General features: G+C 30.6%; 1 protein-coding gene across 1 annotated transcript in view; it reads left to right on the top strand.

The window, feature by feature from the left end:
* The first annotated feature begins 59 nt into the window (after positions 1 to 59).
* Positions 60 to 15508, top strand: part of LOC108554855 (UNC93-like protein MFSD11) — a 120245-nt gene continuing 104796 nt past the window's right edge. Inside the window, exon 1 of the mRNA XM_017910263.1 lies at positions 60 to 238. Within this exon, the coding sequence (XP_017765752.1) occupies positions 146 to 238 (93 nt within the window). The 5' untranslated portion in view covers positions 60 to 145. The remainder of the gene's footprint in view (positions 239 to 15508) is intronic.

Genomic DNA, 15508 nt, shown 5'->3' on the forward strand with positions numbered 1-15508 from the left:
CGTTAAGTTATATTTCTCACTTATATCGTGTCCTCTGTTTAGTTGCAATACTTGATTTGGAATAACGAAATTTAAACGTGTGCTCGAAATATTTGTGACATTTTTTCCTTTCACTTTTTCTTTTACTTGATATAGTTTATTCATCATGACAATAGATAAAAATTTTTTAAATGTGGTAATATTGAGTTTGGGCTTTATGCTGGTATATACAGCATTTCAAACAATGGGGAATATAGAGGTATGTACAAGAATAATCTATTATAATTTTTTAATTTTCTGATTCGAATTTTCATCTGTATGTTTTTTTGTATATATTTTATCTTGTATATTATAAAAAGGAATATTCGATATAGTTTATAATAGATACGATATTACGTAGGAATTAGGCAAATTCTTATGTATACATGTGGTATTTAGTTTCAAGTTTATTCATGTATTATATATGAAAGAATTTGATATTTAATTATCAAAATAAAAATATTATATTTGATATTTAATTAATGTAAAAAGCAAACATAATTTCAAGTTTTATATTTTAAATAGATATTATTCATATGTAGCTATATATAGAATGATATCTAAGTAAAATTTAGTGAAATTAATAAAATAAAAATGTATAGAAAACAAATAGTTTAAGGAATTATGTATTGTTTTAATTAGTTAAAGTATACAAATATGTAGATACAAAGAATAATATATTATAATGTACTAATATATAATAGAAATATAATATACTTTGTTTCGTATAATATCGAATTTTATATTTCAAACTTGTCATACTTATAATTGCGCATAGTTTAAATTATACAACAATATTTTAAATAGAAATGCTAAAAGCGAATAATTAAATTTCCACTTAATATTTTCTTGGAATTTGTTAGTTCATTGTATTTGATAAATTCGTATACTTGCAATTAAATAGCATATATAAGAATTATAGAACTATATAATTATGAAATTATTTTCCTTATTAACTTAATAACGCGTTTGATAATTAAGAAATCTGAGATATTAATAATTGCGATATTAAAAGAGATATTCAGTAGTAGATATCGTAATAGTAGTAGTAAATACTATACTCTATAGTAATTAAATCTTATTTATCGGCTAAGCAGATAATAAATTAAAGTTTATTATCACGTTATTTGTATTGTCTTTATATTAGAATTACTGATTTGTAACAGGTACTTAGAGATAGTATATGCAAATGATAACTAAACTGGTATGATAATGATAAATCGTTATATATAATTATATTTTCTCTCAATAAATGTCAACATTATCTTTAGTTATAAACAGTTGCATATTTGGTAATTGGAAAAATAAAAATATGTGAAAACAATCATTTTGATTAGTCAGTAGTACTAATGCTAACATAGCCATATATCATTGTAATATAATTGGCAGGTATGTCGTATAAATTTTTTTAAAAGAGGGTAAAAGTCTTGAAAATATGTAAAGATTCCTATTAATTATTTTATGTTGTTCTAAAATACAGATTTTAACTGTATTAACCTAATACACCTAATTCTTAATTATTATTATAGAAGCATTGAATTTCATTAACATTCTATATTACTTCATATCTGTGGATAGAAATGGAAACCAATATCTTGTACATTTTTTAACGGTGTCAACAAATCAATATATTTATATAATAATATTTACATATTGACATCAATTCGCAATACACTACATACACCTCTCTCTCTCCTCCCCCCCCCCCCCCCCCCCCCCCCCCCCACACACACACACATACAAACGTACACGCACACACACTCTTATCAACACATGTTTACTTTTTGACGATTCTTACATAACTGTCTTATTTTGGCACATTCTTCTAAACATTTTTTTGACAACATTCATACTAGACTCCACTCGCACATATTATATTTATATAATCCCAAATGACTTTCACTTATTTTACCTCATTTGGATTCACGCATAAAATCAACACTCACACTCTCTCCCCTTGGTTTTATTCCTCATTTCTAATTTTTAATATACATAAAATTTGTAATATTTTTAAGTAGATATGGTCCATTCAACGGTTTCGTTAAACAATCTGTCAGCATTCTTTCTTTTGATATATCTAACACTTTGATTTCATAATCTTGCACATGCTCTCTTACAAAATTACACCTTTTATTTGATAGATTGGTTTTTGTTTTATAATTCTCGTTGTTGGCGAGTTTTACTGCATTCAAATTATCATTATATCATTATCCTTATTTATATTATAACATTATATTATACATTATTTATATATAACATTATTATATTGTAATATTATATTATTGCAGTCTCGTTTAGTAAATCACAAGTCGACATAACTTCTTTTAAACCCTCTAGCATTGCGTTTAATTCGCTTTCATAGTCAGTATTTCATAGCCACCTCGTTATTATCTCTCTCTGCACACGTCTCTATTCCAGTAAGTGCCTCTCTGTCTTCACTAACTTTGCCATCATTGCTTTCGTTTTGGCATTTAAATTTGTCATTTAAATCAGTTGTAACCAATCAGTCTTCTTCCTTTCCTCTTTCCTCTTTTTGCAGCAGCTATAGTGATCCATTCTTTTCTTCTCTTCGAAAAATTTGACATCTCGGTCACACATTATTCCATTTAATTTTGGAATAAAAATTCTGTATGTATTATTCTCAGCATAACCCATAAAAATTCCTCTATTTGTCTTTATATTTAATTTTCTTTTTTATCCTCCCTTTTTAAGTACGTGCGCTGTGCACCCAAATCTTCTCATGTGATTCACATTGGGTAATTTTTGTTGGTGTATGTTTGATTTTACGCGATTGCGAATATAAATTGCAGCGTTCACAGCTTCTGCACAAAATCTTCGATTTAATTTTGAGTTAGTAAGCAATGTTTTTGTTGTTTCTATTATCATTCTGTTTGCTCTCTCCGCAATTTACAGTTGCTCTGTAGGGTCATTGATGGACTGAATTCGTGTGAAATCCCTTTTTCTTCAAATCATCTTCGTAATTCGTTACCCAGGAATTCTCTTCCATTGTCCGATTTGATTCTTTTCAAATGTTTTTCAGTTTGATTTTCTTTTAATGTTACAGTTCTCTTTAATTCTCTTGCTGCTTCACTCTCGTGGTTAATTAATTTGCTAAATATCGTTCGTGAAAAATTCTCTACTATTGTTAAAATGTACCGTTTATCTCCATATGTTCTCGGTTTGATTGAACCTATAAGGTGAACGTGTCATAATTCCATTATCCGTTTAGTTCTTCTCTCATCAATTCTCATCGAGTCTCGGATGAGACTTTTTGCAGATTTTTCCTTCGATGCACGGTTCACAACTATTTTCGCGTACACTCTTCCTAGCTATCATTACTATATTTCCTTTCTTCATTTCATCTATTGTGTCTATACTCGCGTGTCCTAATCTATCATGCCATACATTCCTTTCACTCTTCACTAGCGCAGCTCTTTCACTTGTTACAAACGTTCTAACATAATACGCGTCATTCACTCTCACCGTTGTCATCTTTACATTCTCAATCGTACCCTTGTATATTATCGCACACTGTCTATTGAAATTAACATTATATCCGTGATTGGTTATTTTTGCGACTGATAGTAAATTGCTATTTAATTTGGGTACGCATAAAACATTCTCTAATCCTAGATTTCTTTCGCTAGATGCTTGTTTCGGTACTATGTCACCAACCCTTTTAGAACTTAAGTCCTTACGAAAATACTCTCATCGTGAGTCATATGATTCGTACAACCTGAATCTAATAACCGTACTCGATGTTTCTTGCTCTCACGTATACGCATATCACGCTCTTTTTTCTCACCGACGTTACGCACTTTGTCACTATTTGAAATCGTTGTTACACTTAACATCCCTTCTTCACTCGTTTTTAACCTTGTTTCATTCCTTTCATTCCTTTCATTCCTTTCATTCCGCAGTTTCCATGTATCCTGCATTCTGCCTTTTTTTTCATTCTATCCTTCTCGCACTCTTCTCTCCGTCTGTCGTGCGTTCCTCTTCGGTTCACAGCAATTTCCTGTCATACGATTAAAGCCTTGGCAGTCACTTAGTTGTAACATTCTTTCCTCTCTTCTTTTCATCTTTCTTGCTTCTTCCTTGCTGCTTCGGTACGTAACGAATATCGTTTATAGATATATTCCTCATATTCCTCGTTTCTAAGATTCTCGCATTCGGATGATTTTCTGGTCCAAGTCCTCCTAGTATATACATCTTCAATTCGAATTTTTCTATCTGTTTACTCAGTTCTGTACATTGCTTCTTTAGACCTTCTGCTCTGTTAATATAATCGTGAACCGTTTCGTCTTTTCTCATTCGAATGTTAGAAAGTTCGTTAAGCGACCTTGTCTTCAGTTCTTCCGATTCGGCGGCCATGTCTTGTTTTATCTTTAGCCGCAATTTATTCCCATTCCTCTTCTTATTATATTTTAATACATGTGCTCTGCTCATTCATGTTGTTGCATAATCGTTGTCGTCCCACTCGTCCCACGTCTTCAATTTTTCTTTGTATTCTGTTGCGCCTTGAACCGGCTTTTCTACACGTTTTATTCCAATAACATTCTTTCTTTCCATAAAAAGTAATTCGTATCCGTCGAGTGGTTCAATGCTTGTCATATTCCACGAATCTACCATTTCTCAAACTTTCTATTCGACCACGTGTATTACAATAACTCAATAATTAATAATCACTAATCACTAATCACCAACCACTAACCACGCTCTGCTATCAATTGTGGATAGAAATGGAAATCAACATCTTATACGTTTTTTAACAGTTAACAAATTCATATATTTATATAATAATATTTAAATATTGACATCAATTCGCAATATACTATTTTAAACAAAATGACCCACGCTATCTAGAGAATTCTTCTCTCTCTCTTACTTTTATTAACACATGTTTACACTTTGACGATCCTCATGTAACTGTTTTATTCTGGCACATTCCTCTAAACATTTTTTTCACAACATTCATACTAGACCCCATTCGTATATATTATATTTATATCATCCGAAATGACTTTCACTTATTTTACCTCATTCCCATTCCCACGCATATAAAACCAACACTCACAATATCGACATCATAGTGTCGTATATTTGGTTTTTACCTTTTATAATTTATGTTATATTACGTATGACACTATTACTGGTTAAATATTTGTCACGATTACGCTTGTCTAAACTCTGATTTTGATAATACATACGTATTCAATTAGAAGCATTATAAATTTAACAATTTCAGAGTTTCAAGCTTTGTACGTATTAGCATATGTAATAAAATGTATCGTACGGAAAAATGGAGTTCAAGAGAAATAGAAAAGGAAGACAAGTCGAAGAAGTTTAGTAATAATATCAGATATTTTTCTTTACATATTTTTCGATAAATTGTTATATCAATGGTTATTTAAGAGGTGAAAATGTGTAAAAAATATTGAAAATTCTCAGATTTTATTAACAGTATTTGTTATATTGTCACATTCTTGTAGTACACGTGTACGACATTTTTCCCTTAAAATCACATCCCTAATTAGTTTACTTTTTAAATGGCCATGAATTATTTCTACCGCTTTCACCATGTAATTGCTTGTTGGAAATAGGGTTGAACGTTACATATAATTCGTACTATTAACTTAATGAAACAAGAAAAATAAAATTTGCATACTTAATTTACTAATTTTACTTAATTCTATCGGTACTGAAAAAGACTATTTCAGGTGGAATGTTAAGATTATTAGGATGAAAATGACTAACACGTTTATATTTGAATTAATTTTCATTTTTCTAGAAATAGCGCATCTAGACTATTGTAAGAAAGAAAGCAAGCCTAAATATCATTTAAACAATATTTTTTTCCTATTTCATTTTGCTCCCCCTGTGTTTTCTTTACTTTCACCTTGGTCGTCGTATTTATGGCACAGCGATTCGAAGTGAGATAATTTAAGTGGCTAATTCGAGAAAATTCATCTGTTCCATGTTCGGCCCATGAAAAATTTCTTGCTTAATTTTCATTTTAAAGGCTACATTTTACAAGTTTTGGTAGGAATTGCATCGATTATATATGTTTAATAGGTTATAATATTATATATATCATAACGTTTACAGGAACGTGCTAATATCGACGTAGACTTGACATAAATGGTGGTAAAAGTTTTTTTCCAACAACTGTATATTTTCATTCTTAACGTAATAGTTGTATTATCTTACGATGGTTACGATAAGAGCTCGATGATGATTTTAACGAATGGAAAGTAAGAGATTATTTAGGAGCGTAAAAAGCGAAAGTAGCGATTGTTGGCATTTTTCTATGCACGATACACGCTGTACGTTGTTCAAAAGAACTATCTATTTCACTGCAAATGTTTTCGATCAGGTTTAGTCACATTTCTCTGGTAATCTGGATTATCACCTTTCTTGCTTTAAATCGCTTTAAATCGCTTTAAATCGCTTTAAATCGCTTTAAATCCCTTGTATTATACATATACGAGTATATTTGAGTATGTCAAAGTCGAAATCGTACAATTTTTATAATATCATAGTTCATTAAAATCCTTTGTTTCTCTTATTTCGAATAAAAAAAGGCATGTTATTTTATTCGAAGGAATGGAAAATAACTTTGAAATTTTATATATTCCTTTATTTAGATATACAACGGACATATAATGGAATTAAATGTAAGTTTATTTCTTTAATTTGAATTTATGTTCATACGTTTTCTCTCTTGTCAGATACAAGTTATTAGTAGGACATAATAAGGTTCTGTTTAGCATTTCCATTTAGCATTTAGCAACGGCGTATTTCGAGCAGCATTCGTGTACTTTAATCATCGTTTTCGCTTAATCGGACAAAACGAAATAATGTTGCATGTTGAATGTTGCAGTTTTCTTTCGTATAACTTTACCAGCACCCGCAGTCCACTAAAATTTCGGTCACTTTCTTATTTTTACGAATTTCACTTTAATATTTTACGGGGTCATTAGATATTTCAAAAATATCGAGAAAACGGAAGAAAACGAAAAAAGAAAAATGAAAAAAATGAAATGAGAATATCCCTCAATATCCATTTCGAAGCGTTTCACAGTTTTCGTACAATTCCAAATTTTCTTTTATCGAATTTTTCGTTAAAAAAATTCCTGGTACACCATTTATCATTTTAAACTATCATTATATGGGTTATCGCAAAATAAAAAGATGACGATGAAAAACTTTACAAAGTACAAAGGTTATAGGTTAAATTTGTAAATCAGTTTAAGGACGACTGTTATCGTCAGATTATGATTAAGTAGCGAATGACGGGTAATTGATTCGTCATCGATCGAAAAGTTGTAAGAAAGTAAAGAAGTAAAAACTGTAATAGGAACCACGCGTTTTATCGTTTTTACGGAAAAAGGCGAAATTCAACGAAAACGCGAAATTAGCAAACACTTTGATCGAGATCACCTAGGTCTCTTACAAAGGTGCCGATCTTGCTTCTTTCTGTCGAATCACGGCGATTTGAAACAAGCATTTTGAAGATTAAAACCTCTCAACCATCTTCTCATCACCTACGTCTGAAATTCGAAATTTCGAATGAAAATTTCATAATTAGCGTTAATCGAGTAAAGGTTGTCTATAGAAACGGAATAAAATTTTTTCTATATTATCATCGTAGAAAATTTTAATGTAAAACAATTTGTCTTTTAAAACAATTTGCAAACGCACAGCCATGTATCCGCCATATACACGGCGGTTTACGACCTTCGATAGTCTCTTCGATAAGTTTATGTACATCGTCATAAGTAACATGGTAATTGTAAAATAAAAGCTGAGCTAGTTGTTGTTTTTTTTATTATTATCCGATTTTGTGTATACAAGTGTACACATAAATGTCGAATACTTTTCACGAGTGTCAGTATTTCGGTCACATGTAAACATTATACTATGATACTGTAAGTACGATAACCATCGTTGCCTATCGGTGACAAGCATGTTATTTTCTTCTGCTACAATCAAATATTTTAGCTGTAGGTACGCATCGACATGTAAATTAAAAGATTCAAATATCAAATAATTATACGTTATTTTTCGTATTGGTATATTCGAAGAGTACGTGGATGATTCCGACATATGTCGATGAATTATTCATTCAATATTCTTACACGTCTATTCGGCTTTTTAACAATTAGCGGAACATTTTCCTTCAATTTTTTCACACAATCATTTTATAATCGTTCAGTGATATTTTTGTATATTCGAAAGTGTTTCAATAACACGATACTCGAAGAAGATACGATATGAAAAGTGCAAATGAAGAAAGAGAGAGTTAATCGAAAGAGTTGGTAAATATCGTTATTCTACATTTAAAGAAGTATGTCAATTATATAGACTGCGTATTAACTGCTTATCGTAACCCATACCATAATTATCCGATAAGACATACGTATAACGTACATTGATAAAAAGATATTTCAAGTATCGATTTGAAAGATCGAAAAGCACGAATAGGTTAACGCGGTTCCACGTAGGAATAGCGTCTTCCAGTGAAAAATATAAAAATGTGTATATGTTTTATACATTTATACATTTATACATTCATACATTCATACATTTATACATTTATTCATTTATTCATTCATACATTTAGCGATTTAAATCTTAAGCTCCATTTACGTATGTTAACGACGATCCGAGTACGACTCGAGCAGGACTTGGCATTCTTTTATCTTACTAATTCAATCGATTTTCCGTCTTTCACTTTGTTTAACCTTCACTCGCACTGCACGATAGTACGAATTCCGGACGAGAAGCGAACGAGCTCATAGTAAATTCGTTGCCAACAAATCAAACAACAGGCACGTACGAGCTGCGTCCTCGACATATGTAGCTACCAAGTTGCTTTTTTTAAACGGCTCTGCATTCCAGCCGAGCATATTCGGTCATTCGTGATCCAATCGTTCGTGTTACATATTTACACCTATACACGTATACACGTATACACGTATACACGTATACACGTATACACGTATACACGTATACACGTATGTATGTACACAGAATCTTATGTTCTTCTACTTACACGGCATTTCCAACGATATTCGGATGCATTGATTTTCCAGAAATTATTACAATTTTATCCCATTATTTCATTTGTAATTAATTTATTGTCATTTCATATATAATCGAAATATAATAAAAATTTATAATCAACAAAAACGTACATTTTATTTATTTATTTATTTATTTTCTTATGTTTCTTCCTGCATAATAGACCGAATAGATTATTTAAATTAAGTCAGAATTTAACGTCGCAGAAATTGAACATAATTAATAAATTGATAATTAAAATAAAAATAATTAAAGATTCGATTATTTATCTTACAACATTTTAAGCATTTTAAGCATTTTAAGCATTTTAAGCATTTTAAGCATTTTAAGCATTTTAAGCATTTTAAGCATTTTAAGCATCGCGTAAACTTACGTTTTTTGACGTTTTCTTTTTTTTTCCAATTTCAATAATCCAGTTTATAATTTATTCCTATTTCAGACGAATTTATCACTTATTTTTAGCGCGTATCTTGTCTCCTCATTCTTATATTCCAATATGTTTATTAGAATATGCTTATTATTTCTGTTTATTTCCAGCGTTGGACACAATGGTAATTCGTATAGTCGTATGTTTCGTATATTTTGAAAAAGAAAACATTTTACATTTTCAGTACATTTTCAGTACATTTTCAGTACGCCACTCTCATAAGTTTCTGCGATATACGCTAAAAAATAAGACAAAAGAACACGAGTACGATCAAATTTTAATTTAATTGAACAAAATGATAGGGCACGCGGTGAAATTTAACCGAGTTATTATTTAACGTAGATATTTTGCTTAGCATTAGTATATCGTTAGATCGCTTTTATATTAGATGTCATCCATTACACGATTTCATATCTATTTATAGAATTTTTTTTATGCATTCTTCTCGTAGTCTATTCGAATCGTGGACAATACATTCGTTTGATTCGTTAACAGTGTCACATTGTTTATCATTTTCTTAATTCACCTATTCTCAATTGCGTTGAAATCAGGCGAGCCGGTCAGTCTAAAACGTTGATGATTTTTAATACGAAATATTGATTTGCGGATTTTCCGGTACGTATTTCAGCGTTATCTTTCTTGAAAATATAATTATTGTCGGCAATATACGAACTTCGTTCTTTTACAACTGATCTCCTGTCAATCGAATATATCTGTCGTTATCTATACGACTTGATAAGAAATGAATGATCGCTTTGCCATAATATTCAATAGCGATCCATACCATCGTAATGTCGCCGCTAATCCGATGTCCTCTTAAACTTAATTCTTTCTTTTGTAATTGCTGCAAATAATCACGATATCAAGCGGCTAATTTTCTTCAAATTAACCTTTCAGATATAATACAAGTATCTATTTCTCTATTCCCAATCGGATAGATCGCGATCCGACACGTACATAACAAATATTCCTTGATTTCGATGATGCTTAATAAGTTCTATCATTTCGTTCTTTTTACATTTTTATAATAATTGTAATAATTAAATTATATAATAATTAAGTAATTATAATAATTGTTCATTTAGACACTCTGTGCCCTTCGTTCAGAATGGGTTCGCGTAAATTTTTCAAACTATCGCTGTTCGTTTATTTATCTTTCACTTTGACGAATTCAGTTGCATGTCGCTGCTGGTATTATAAGCTATGAAATTCCATAAATAAAATTTATGGAAATTTCCTTCGCAAGACTCACATGTGTGTTTTTATGCCGCATTCCGATGGCTTTCAAAGGCAAATATTGCTTGAAGCCAAGCTTACCTTCCACCAAGTCAGCGATTCATCTAGTACCATACCACGTGATACCACGTTCAGGATAATACAACGATCGAAATAGATCTTACAAAAATGTAATAACTGGGTATATTTTAAATAATATAACAGGTAAAACTTATCAGGTAAATCTTATAGTAAGATTATTTCTAACAGCGATCAGTAATAGTAGTCTAAGACACAGATATAATTCACTTTTAGACTGTGCCGGGGTCAAGTGTGTAGATTTCACGGGCAAACATTTCTCTGTATATTTATTTCTTTATAATATGTGTCGGGGGATCAGCTGTTCCGCCATGATTCTACAAATCTAAAAGCTAAATCGACTTGTGCCGAGATTGACGAGTGACCACACCACGTTCTTAGGAAATGACCGTGTTTCTCTTTGTTTCAGTCTTGCACGACGATCACTCATCCAGTCAGTAGCGTGTCCGTTTACTTTACTGCCATTTTAGCTTTCTCGCCATAATATTTTTATGATAACAAATTTTATTTAATAGCTTATGATTTTCCGTAATGTAATATAATATTATAATAATAATATAAAAAATAACCTTGAACGACCTTTAAAGACCAATGTATTATACCTCGATGAATTCATCCTGACATGCACTATCCGCTTGCATGAAAAGAAATATACAGTTCTATTAAACAGAACCGAGATCACTTCGAAATCTTGAAAGTACGTCCACGTAGCGAAGATTTAACACCATTGTAATATTACTATATCATAACGTAACTGTAAGACGAAACAGGTTAAGTTACGTTTCAAACATTTTTCAAATCAACTATAATTTAGGAAATAATTCAGTGCAAAACTTCAAATGCAACATCCTATATAGTTAATTCTACGTGGAAGAACAAATCGAAAATAAAATATTCTGTATTTTGCTTCGATACCGATGTAATAATCTCTATCCAACAAGTCATAGTTAAGTGCATCCTAGGTGGCATTCTTGAGCGAGTAAGCTATAAAGGATAAAAGGATTTTCTTCCTGTATTTTAGCTATCCCCTTAAACATTTCGCGAGTAAATGATATGTGTGAAATTTCAAAGTGATTGCATAACTGCAACTCATGCCGTATTTGTGTTAAAGTTTTAAAATTTTATTTCACAAACGGTAGTAGATATTTTTTAATAAAAGTATAATTCCTTCGATATATAATAATTACGTTTATTCGTAATTTTCAAAAATCCATACAAAATTTTTTAGTTGAATAAAAATAGTTGGTAATATAGAGCCATTGCACTTATACAATCATGGTAGAGTCACGACACACGGTACATCCTTTATTTACAAAATTTTATTATTCCCTGTTATTTTATAATTATATAAATTAATATCAATTAAAATTCTAAATTTTTATACATTAATAAGCAAAATAATATTAAAAGTTAAAAAAAAAAAATTAATATAAATATACCTTTTATAAATTAACTTGTTATACATTTATTATCCACTTGTTACTCTACGTCAATTTGTTATTTTTTTAAGCTCCATATTCTTCACATATTTCTAATATTTTCTTACTCTTTATTTTCTTCATCTTTTGTAAATAAGTTCTTACATTTCGTTACCAGCTTCACACCACGCTCTGCGACATAGTTGATTGCTTTTCAATTTTTTCCTATTTCTAACGTTGCTTTATATGTTTCGTCCATTTCCCAAGTTGATGGATCGTTTTGTAAAAAATTGCCACTTGTATTAAACCTGGTAAAAAAATTGCGACTTTCAGCGGAGATAAATGTCTACACCGATATTAACATGGTCTCTTACATCTTTTAATACAGGTTTTTTATTCAAGATTTCTACTTGCTTGTTATTCAAATTATTTCAATTTTTAGTCATACGTTTTCTTGTATCGAGAGAAAGATCTGCATCAAGAAATCAAATACCATAAATGTCTACCAAATTTACGTACACCTATTTACGCTTTCGTCAATTTCTTTATATTTGCAAAGATTTGCTTTATGTTTGCAATATCAAAGTCTAGATGATATATATATATATATATGTGTGTGTAAATCCTTAATACAAAAAAGAACTACTTCAAATCCATAAGTACATTAAAAAACAACTTCGTAATGAGAAATATATACTTTCTACTCCTGTCATTACGCAAATTCTTGTTTTTCTCGTAGATGCTCTTTTTCTTGCTGCATTGGTTTTCGTTCTTCATTTTCGTTAAATGTTTGTCCGTACCAACTATCGATCCATGTTTCCCCTTTTTTCTTTGATTTATGAAAAAAAATGTATCTTTTATTTTTATCACGTTTACTGCATCGTTATGCGCGATATCGAAAAGATCGTTGAATGAGCTTAGAAATTCTTTTTCTCATCGCTTCCGTAATTCATTGCAAATTTCTCCGAGGTTTATGTAATGTTAATCATTTTTCAATACTATTGCAGGTTTTTCTTGTGGGAATGCATGCTTTCTCCCAGAAAACTTCGACTTCCTTTATCATTATCCAACATTTGGCGTTTGATCCAACATTTCATTTTACTTTTCGCACACGTAAAACTTGTTTATCGTTGCCAAGTTTTCAGCCAACAATTTAGAAGAACTTTCTCATGGTCTCATAAATACATATTGTCACTATATTCCTTGTTTCCATTTTTATAAATTCCATGTTTAAAACTTTCAATTAACTTTACGATACATACACTCTGAATTATGTCCTACAATAACCTAAAATTATTACAATTTTCAAACTTTTATTTAAAAGCTGCACGGGTTCCCGCTATTCAATTACCATGAAATTTTGCATATACCAATTTCTTATCTAGTATCGCAATTCAGAAGGGTAGCACGATAAAAATCAGAAGTTGAAGAAGGAGGGCCTAGTGCACCCTAGTGCACACGTACTCGGCGAATATTCTAAATCGATTTCCTCCATAACAAAGCTTTACTTTCGATTTATTTTTTCATGTAGAATCGCCGTCTTCTCGGTTCTCTGTACTATCGTTGCTAGAATACCCTGTATAGAGAGGTACGTATTAATAACTCTTGGAATATACGGCGCATGTGGCCGCTATATGGAAAAGTCAGGCGCAGATTTACACTTTAAATAGAAAAACATATGAATAAGTAGAGTTATGTAGATGAGATGAGATATGTGATCAAAGGTTGTGTAGATGCGTGAGATATAACCAGGTGTGAAATAGCAAAGCAATCGTACCTTTAACGTAATAACAAGTTATTTACTTTTTTTGCAGGCTTTACCATTCAGCCTTTATTATAATTAATACATTAATATATTATTTCTATTAATTTGATACTTTATGATATATTTTAAAACTCGGATCGACACGCAAATCGACATTACAGTCCTTACATTTATACTTATCACTTTACTCTTGCAATTCCATCCACTACTCCATCTTCGAGAAATTTGTTTACAAGTATCCTCAAGTACTGCTAATAATTGTGTTTTGCGATTTTGAAGAAAAGAAGGTATTTCAGTGAGACTGGAGAAAAAGTATTGCAACTTGTAAATTTTGCGTTTACGAGGAAATGAGTAAATTAAATTGATGGGCATAACAAAGTATAAACTGTGTATTTCTATGTGCTCGTTTTATAATGGTTTGCACATCACCTCTTTCTCTATTCGTTACAGCAACACCATCACCGTATATTTCACCGATTAATTTATTGTTTATACGTGTAATCAATATGTATGTGTAATAAGTATGTATAATAAATATAATTTATTATTATTATAATTTATCATTGGATTTTGGATTGTAAAATTTCCAGAATCCTTCGTGCACTATACCTTCTAATTTGTAACGAAAAACGATCATTTGCTATGCAATTTAAAAGTTCATTTTCTATAGTTTTTCACGATTTTTCAAATGCAGATGCATTTTGAAATGAATTTTCTTGCAAATTCTAATAATCTTTTAAAAACTCGGAAATTTTCCGAATACTCGGTTTCGTCATTCATAGTGTACAGGTGATTTCAATTTGCCACAAAATTCTGAGCAGTCCATAATTTTAGATAAAATGACTGTTCTTATTATCTTTTCTTACTGCTTGCTTATAAGCTTATGAGCTATGCTCAATTGCATTTTAATATTCATTTTCTCTAAAATTTCCAGATCATTTCCACGTAATTGTTAAACGTTCTTCCCAATTCTCGTGTTTTTCTCATTTTTTCACTCAAGTGGAAGAAATCCATTACTTCTGGTTTTTATCTGGTATTAAGTCGTTTATGCTTGTTATAAGTGTCAGTATTAAATTTTCCTACGTAACTTTGTGATCTACTTTTTGACGTTTGAAAAATGTTTAAATTAGTTGCAACACGTCCTAAAACTATTATTTCAATCATTTTCTTTCAATTGCCGACTTGAAAATTTCATGTTTTGCAAATATTTAACAGAATTCTTTTCTCTATTCATTTCTAAAAAGACGCAAATTAAATTAAATAGTTAAATTAAATAGGAAAATGTGGAATACTTACTTATTTTCACGAATTTGTGTTTTATCTTATATACATTTGCACATTGTCCCTCCACATTTTTCTGGTATTTGCACTTTTCTTCCTGTTCTTCAGCTTCTTCTCATTTCAACTTCCACATTCACATTCTATCCACATTCTTCTTTTTTCTGTATCCTTTTCGTTTATCTCTTCCTGTTTCTTTTT

The sequence above is a fragment of the Eufriesea mexicana genome, unplaced genomic scaffold, assembly GCF_001483705.2.
Source record: "Eufriesea mexicana isolate 0111107269 unplaced genomic scaffold, ASM148370v2 scaffold50, whole genome shotgun sequence".
In the NCBI taxonomy this organism is placed as follows: Eukaryota; Metazoa; Arthropoda; class Insecta; order Hymenoptera; family Apidae; genus Eufriesea; species Eufriesea mexicana.